General features: G+C 33.8%; 1 protein-coding gene across 1 annotated transcript; it reads right to left on the reverse strand.

Moving 5' to 3' along the window:
• Positions 1 to 7,272: 7,272 nt before the first annotated feature.
• On the reverse strand, positions 7,273 to 8,554 carry LOC115445562 (probable histone-lysine N-methyltransferase set-23). Its single transcript, XM_030171883.2, has one exon. It carries the CDS (start codon positions 8,181 to 8,183, stop codon positions 7,359 to 7,361), a length of 825 nt encoding a protein of 274 aa, XP_030027743.1. The 5' UTR covers positions 8,184 to 8,554; the 3' UTR covers positions 7,273 to 7,358.
• Positions 8,555 to 8,737: the final 183 nt, after the last annotated feature.

Genomic DNA, 8,737 nt, shown 5'->3' on the forward strand with positions numbered 1-8,737 from the left:
ACTCTAGCTCTGTCATTATATAATATACTAGCTTTTGCCCGCGGCTCCGCCCGCGTCATAAAGTTTTTCAGGCTAAAGTTTTCCGTTATAAAAGTCACGCTATATAAATTTTCCCCGTTTTTGCAATATGTTTCATTACTGCGCCGCTCCTATTGGTCATAGCGTGATGATATACAGCCTATATCACTCCAGGAACAAAGGGCTGGATAGCACAAAAATAATTTTTCAGTTTGAACCGGTAGTTCCTGAGATTAGCGCGTTCAAACAAACAAACTCTTCAGCTTTATATAATAGTATAAAATGGATGAGAGAAAAATGTTATGCAAAATAAGTACATACGTGCTATTACTTAAACGTTATACCTTTTATAACTGAGTTCAAAAAAGGTCTGTATTTGACACGCAATTTTCATAAAAAACCTAATCCAATTTGGATTAGATTTTCGTTATTTAAATGTATATTTTATAAGGAAGGTTTTACTTTTCGACTGCCTCGGTGGCGTAGTTGTATTACGATACGACTACTGTGCTGAGGTCTCGGGTTCGATTTCGGGTCGGGCAAATTGATATTGAGTTTTTCTAAGGAGTACCGACCCGGAGCCTGGAATTTGTACCCAATATGACGATAGGCTCATCTCCTATCACATCATGGGACAGTATAAACACGGTGGTAAATGGATGCACCAGTTGCGCTTCGGCCTACCCCTTCCGAAGTAAAAAGGCCAAAGCGTGTATGCATTATGCGTGTGTGTTTTAGTTTTATAAAAAAAGTTTCGGATACAGGGAGCAGAGACTTTGGACGCGGTAATTATGTTTACAACTTTACATAAGATATACAAAAGGAGAAGTTTTCAAATTAATAGCTTATAGGTTATTCTATAACCATCATAAGGAAAAACTTTATATATGGACTTACAGGATTTTCCCGTTCAATCGTGACGTTAGTTATGAAGATAGGTAGATATAATACATATAATTGGCTTTAGAAACATTCAATTTTGCGCAGTATTTTTTACATTATAAGTACCTACTTCAAAATTCGTCGATAACTCAAAATTAAAGAGTTTTGAAACGTGCTCAAATTGTTTCTGCTAAATCGCTTGCTTCCATTCGACTTCGGAAGACCAGTAGGTTACGGAATAACATAATACGTTGTTTTAGTACCTAAAAAAATCCTCTGAACACATTGCGGCTTCATCAATAGGATCCTAGCACCATCTAGGATCAGAGATAGATCAAAATTGACGAAACTTTACCAAACTTAATAGGATTACTTACGTCATTTCTTTTCGCAGTTCATGTATAGTGAATATACGACATTCTTTTTATTTACCGGATATGTACTTTATTGGATAGGGAGCCATTCTCATAAACTTATAGTACTTATACCCTTTGTAAGACTTATAGTATTCTAGTTATAATAATATGTATGCTTGAATAAATGTATTAAGTATTGGATTTTAAAACTACAGTTGAAACCGAATATGATGACATTGGTTATAATAACTAAATTACGAAGCCCCTGAAAATACTTTTTTAATTATCGTTTATATGACTATCATATAAAGTGTCCAGATTAGGTGGTCCCCTCAATATCGTCATTACTGGTTTTCACTGTACTTCTATTGCAAAGTATAAACTATGGCTACATATTTACTATGGCTTTGTTGCAATATTTTATATTGTAACATGGTATTACCCAAAATCTAGCCTGCAGCGGTTTTGGCAACGTAAATTGAAGTTTACGCTTGAAATTAGATGCGATTATACATTTTTTTTTTAGTTTGACAAATTGAGTTCCTTATTAATCTGACGCAAATAAAAACACAAAACAGCATTCATTTCGAACCATCCACCGCTAAGGATTTGTAGTCTAGGCGATGTTGTGGATGGGGTACGACCAAAGTTTTCAAAAATTATTTAAAGATATTCGTGTTGACCGGTTTATTTATGTTGCATCCTCATTAACTAACTGTAGCTTATAACTTACTAAATGCTACTCGCGGCTTCTTCCGCATGGAAAGTGTTTCCCGGTATAAAAGTCACACTATGCGCTTTTCCGAGATAAAAAATAGCGTTTTTTTATAGTTCAAGCTCACCTACTCCTTGCAAAACATTATCGAATTCGATTCAGTGGGCACCTTAAAGTCTTGAAGGAGTAAGTATCAATCAGACGGACAGACAATTAATTTTGCAATCATGATATTACAATGAAAACGCGAGCTGTTAGGTGTACCGGATGTACCTACCTACCTATGCAGTATGGACAATACATAAAATTTATCGATGGTGTGTATCCTCTAACAGATTATTTATTATTTTTTATTAAGTATTTCCATTTAACAAATACTTACTTACTTTAAGCAAATTCTTGCATGGGGACAGCCAGGACTTTCAGGGGAACTGCGAAATACGTAAGTAAATACCGATATTTTGTGTTGGGACTATAAACGACGTAGATCTAAGCTGTATTTTTTACATAAACTCGATACGACACGACGCACAGTGGATCGAAAAGGCAATTTCAGTGACTTAGGAAATAATTTTGTGTTTTTCAATTTTATTTTCCGCTAATCGCTAGATATTATTAGCGCTTACAATATTCATTCTTAGTCATTTTTTGATAAACCTTATAGTTTCGGCTAAAAAAAATATTTCTTCTTTTTAATGTATGGAACGCACTATAAAAACCTACATTTCTGCGAAATCTTGAAAGGTCTTGCTTTGAAACTAGTTTTTACTTATTCCTAATCGGTTCTACTATACTTCTGCACTTCGAACGTCTGCATCGACCTGCCACTTCTTCAGTTATACGAGTTGAAAAAATTGTGAAAATACGTAAATTTGACACAAGATGGTAAGAAAAAATGCTATGGAAATCGCACAATCTGTGAGGTAATGATGAAGAAATGTACCAGTATGGATTATCATCGTTGCACGCCTGGATAAAATGCATGGATTGCCTCCTCCATATAGCTTATCGTTTGGAAGTTAAGAAGTGGAGCTGCAGGGGTGACGATAAAGATAAAATCAAGAACAAAAAGTCTGCAATACAACGAGCATTTAAAGAAGAATGCGGTTTATTAATTGATGTAGTAAAGCAAGGAGCAGGCAGTACTAACGACGGTAATATTGCCCGAAGATTTTTTAAAAATAAAGCCACAACAGCGCGTATCTCTGGCATTAATGAGCAACTCATAGAAAATTTTTATGTGATTCTTCAAGCCATTGCATCTGGAGAGTGTGTTGATCATATTCAATTTTCTATATTCTGCAATGAAACCGCAGAACTATATGTTAAATTATATCCTTGGTATTATATGCCGTCCAGTGTACACACATTATTAATGCATGGGGCTGATATAATTAAACATTTTGGGGCCATACCCATTGGGAAGCTGTCAAAAGAAGCCGCAGAAGCACGTAATAAAGACTTCCGACATTATAGAGAAAACCATTCCCGGAAAATAAATAGGATAGCGACAAATGAGGACATCTTCCATAATCTTCTTTTGTCGTCTGATCCAAAGATTAGCCTTAGACCCCGCATGACAAAACAAAATGTATTGATACTCTCTCCAAAAGTCAAAGAATTTTATTAAAATAAAACATTAAAAAAATGGACCTTCTGCATTTGCCAACAGAACCAGAAGAGCTAGAATTTATTAATGTAGAGAGTAATTTACAAAATAGTAGTGGTAGTGAGTAGATCCCAAGAGCACACACTTCTGATTTTTCTAAAAAATTATGTGTGTATTCATTGTGAATTATCGCTTGCTTCAACGGTGAACGAAAACATCGTGAGGAAACCTGCATACCTGAGAAGTTCTCTATAGGAATTTTGAAGATGTGTGAAGTCTACCAACCCGCACTAGGCCAGCGTGGTGGACTAAGGCCTAATCCCTCTCAGTAATAGAGGAGGCCCGTGCCCAGCAGTGGGACAGTATAAATACAGGGCTGATGTGATGTGATGTGATGAGTGAGTAGATGGGGATTATCCTTTTTTAATTAAATTATTTGTTGTAATTTTCGCCCAAATATAATTATTAGCTGTAATAATCATCAATTTATTACATAATTTTATTTAGTAAATGTTAAATTTGCCCAAGATAAAAAAAAACGTTTTGAAAAATATAAAATATTATCATTTTTATCATTTTTTTCAACTCGTATAACCGGGAAAGTGGCAGGTCGATGCAGACGTTCGAAGTGCATAAGTATAGTAGAATAGACCAAAATTCATAAAAAAAAGGTTTCAAAGCAAGACCTTTCAGGATTCCGTAGAAATTTAGGTTTTTATAGTGCGTTCCATACATCAAAAAGAAGAAAATATTTTTTTTATCCGAAACTATGAGGATTATCAAAAAATTACTAAGAATGAATATTGTAAGCGTTAATAATATCTAGCGATTAGCGTAAAAAAAATTGATAAACACAAAATTATTTCCTAAGTCACTAAAATTGCCTTTTCGATCCACTGTGCGACGTCGCGTCATGCTACGACGCGACATCGTATTTTACGATAAGCAACGTAAACATTCACGACACGACATCGCAATATGCTACGTTGCACGGCTTGACGATGTCGTTATGGTGCAGCAGTTAAATATCGAAAAATGGACCGCACTAGACGTGGTCTCTTCATGCTAGTATAATGAAGACGCATAAAGAAGAAACAAACACACAGAAGATTTCTTTTAATTATGAATAACGGGAAACATTTTAAGAAGCAATATAACGGCATCGTAACGACGCGACGTCGTCAAGCCGTGCATTGTGGCACGTTGCGATGTCGTGTCGTGAATTTTTACATTGCTTGTCGTAGATTTACGATACTACGTCGCAGCGTGCAACGATTTCACGCCGTAGCACGATACGACGTCGTGTCGTATTTATACGTAAGAGCCCTAGGGAAAGATATTCTACAGTAGATCACTTTTTTTTTCAGTCATCTTGGATTAAATTTCTTTATACTTAATTACTACTTATCAACTGACCTATGTACCGACGCGCTTCCTTCTGTTGTCACACAAACTTCGAGATTAGTCCGGCAAGCCTAGATAAAGAAGGTTAATAACAAAGACATTAAACGGTACCTATAGTTAGCACTTAAGTATTAATGAATCCATCGCGTGTATGTGTGCGTATTATAGGTGTTAATACTTACTTATATTAATAAAAGATTCATTAAGTATTTCCCGTAATCCACTGAAAAGATCCGCTGAAAAGCGTCTTCCCCTAAAAATACCTACCTATCTTGTTGGAATCACACAAACACGTGGGACGTAACGAAACAAGATATCATGTCAGGGAATGTTGTCGGAAAATAAAAAACCACAATAGGAAGTTATTAGATTTACTTATACAAGGCTACCGCTCGTACGGTCTTACCCCAATGCACCTTATATTACTAATAAGTGTTACAATGATCAAAGCTATTAGAAAGAAGCTGGTTATAAATTAGCCGAACGCACTCTATCTTACTTACTGATACAGATATTTCAAGTAGCTACCAAATCTGGCTTTAGTACGTTTAAATTGCTTTAAATCGATCTAAAGTAATCTTGAATTACTGTTCTGAGCATTCTGTGGATTAATTTACTTTATTTTTGCTAGACTAACATTAAAATTTCAAATCTTAATTGATGAATAAACAAAATCCTGATATATTTTATAATAAACTTTATTTACTGTCTACGCAATACAAGCTGTCATTCTCGATTCGTTTCGTTATTGAAACTGGTTATACAAGAAACGTTTTTTACAGTAATTAAGTACCACAGGTAGCATTTAAATACTGTTATTCTGCAACAGTCTGTGATACCTACTGAAACAATATATATTAAGTATTCTCATTGTACCTACTGAAAGTAGGTGTTAATCTTTTGTTTGGTTTTATCCGCAAGGGGTGTGACAGGGCTAAAATTCACTTACGCTAAGGAGAGCTGGCTAGATAGTTCTATAAACTCGACTGAATAAGAAAAAATATAAGTCAATTATATTTGCTAATGTAGCAAAAAATATATCACCACTACACCAATTTTTTTGAAAACATTTGGTATAAATGTAAAATATGATAAATAAGGCGCGTTGGGGTAAGATCGTAGGAGGTGTAACATCGTATAAATCAAATAACTTGCAATTGTGTTATAATTTTTGTTTTTAGACAACACTACCTGAGACCCCATTTTGTTCCCTACGTTCCACTATTTCACATAAATGATTCCGTCAAATAAATAATGTTTAAGGTACTAACAAACAGAATATCGGCATTTCGTCGTTCCCTGGCAGATCCGGATTAACCCCATGTAAGAATTTGCCTAATTTTAATTTAGTATTTACTGTTTTAAATTAATTTAGTAGTTGTATAGTATCAAAAAGGAAATAAATCTTGTGACTTGTTTATTCACATTTGTCGAAACACCTATATTCCTTGAGATCCGATCTTTACGCATACAATTATTTTTCGTTAAAGAACGGATAAAAATCGTTCGATCTAGCACTTGTAAAAATATTGCAAGTTTGTGTCAAAATTTACACACGAAAACGTCTGAATTCAGTAATTATGTAATTTTTTTTAGCTCAAGTGAATGATGAATTTTGTTTATTTTTTATTTATTTACATGTGTATGTACTATTTCTTCGAATATTTTTAAAAATATCTACAGTGTCAATCATGAGGGGTAAGATCGTATGCCTAGAACTATTAAAAAAACAAAGTTCGCTTCTAGAAATATCTTACGCAATTTATTAAATTTTTTGAATGTTTATAAATGACTATCTAGATCAGAACATACTCTTTTTATGGATTTTAGAATCCCTTCAACATAAACGGTTTTAGAGAGTAGTCCGAACTATACCTGTTAAGGTCCTATCTTTCTCACACATTTCTAAAAGTTTGGTACTTTTTTAAAACCTTATAAAACATTAACTGTTATATATAAGGAATTGAAAAAATATATACCATTTAGTATATTTAATAACATATAGCTAAGTTAATGATTCATTATGATAACTTCTATAGAATTCTTGTAAAAAAATAATTCGAGGAGACTGTTTAACACGTCGAAAAAGCGTCCGATTTAACCCCAACGCACCTTATATTATTTCAAATATTATTATTTGAAATTTTCAAATATTATTATTTGAAATTTTCAAATATTATACTTATGTATTTGTTAAAGTTATCCAAGTCTTATGTACTATAAAGAACACCTACATAATAATAAACTTTAGAACTTGAGGGATACACAAAAAATAAAAGACAACTCAATCCAATAAACACAATATTTATAATAATTTATTTCATAAAATCAAATCTAAATATTCATATAAGGTCATTATTTACTTTAAAGTTTCTTAATATGTATCATATGGCATGTAACCAGCACAATTTTTGCTTCTACATAAACATTTTTTTCTGTTAACATTAGACTCTGTTGGTTCTACGTTGTCATCTTTATATGAGCCATAATTAAATGTTATTTCTTTATCAGGTTCTATATCACAGCGTGCAAAAATAGCCAGTTTTGGTATAGGGGAATCATGTCTTACAGGTACTATATGACAATTCGGTTCACAGCTGTGGTTTATATACCGTCCAATGTTACCAAAATGGCCTGGATCAACAAATGTTTGTACAACTGTGCCATTGCAATGCTCATTTAGACAGAAAACATAATTCATTCCTCCCTTTAACTGGTTAATTTTGTTACGAGTGACAGCTTGGGATTTGGTTAGCAATTCCCCTGCATATTCACATATGAAAGTGCCTTTGCGGATATAAAATGATGTGAAAAGACCCAATCCTTTTAAATCAATCTCACATGTTTTCACCACTAAACCATTCACTGGGCCTATTTGGACAAGACGATTTCCACAATTAGTGGTCAAGCAATAGCATTCATTATTGCACTCAATAACCAGATTTATATTCTTATTGGAATTAAGAAGTAACTTTGGTTCTCCATGGTCCATATACATGTGGTAATTAGGGCCATCCGATTTCTCCAAGCATTTACATGTTGGATAAGTGCAGAGACCGACACAAGTACAATAATCAGTTAGCCTGGAGTTAAAAGTTTTCATTAATTCTTTATACTCGTCATTGTCTTCAGAGGGTCCAGGCAGGTTCGTCTCGGTGTATATCAGTCTGCTATCGCCGTGTGCGTATGTATCAGTCATTATGGAATTCTTTATAAATCACCACCATGAAACAGTTTTTTCGTCAAAACAACCCGTAATATGTACGAACGTAAGTATGGTTCGAATAAAAATCAATAACAACTTTCCCAGTGTTCCCTAAGGAATAATTTATTAGTAGGATTCCTAGCAACCCTATGGAAAAAAGGATAATACAAAAAAAATATTAGCTGCTATATTTGTTTTAATTTGATTTTTTAACGAGACAATGGTAATTTTTTCCAAAATATGTACTGCGTTCAAAATGTAAACAAATCTGAAGGCATAAGAATTTCCTGAGTGAATAACGTATACCGTTGGTCCGTTCCCCATATTATAGGTAATAGGCAGAGTAATAGGACTGTAAATGTCACCTCTTCTGTCAAACTTGTCAATGCAGTGTAACCAACTCTCAAATATATTTCATCTATGACACTAATTCAAAAAACCCTTCTACGCTAAGTTTATTTGGTAGTACCTAAAAAAACATTTCTTCTTAAGAGTTTTTGAACATAAACTATGCGGTCAGGTTATTGAGACCTATTATCAGTATTTGT

This window comes from Manduca sexta, chromosome 28, assembly GCF_014839805.1.
Source record: "Manduca sexta isolate Smith_Timp_Sample1 chromosome 28, JHU_Msex_v1.0, whole genome shotgun sequence".
NCBI classification, from domain to species: Eukaryota; Metazoa; Arthropoda; class Insecta; order Lepidoptera; family Sphingidae; genus Manduca; species Manduca sexta.

Coding starts and splice junctions, on each gene's coding strand:
- LOC115445562 (XM_030171883.2), bottom strand. CDS start 8,183: ATGACTGATACATACGCACACGGCGATAGCAGACTGATATACACCGAG.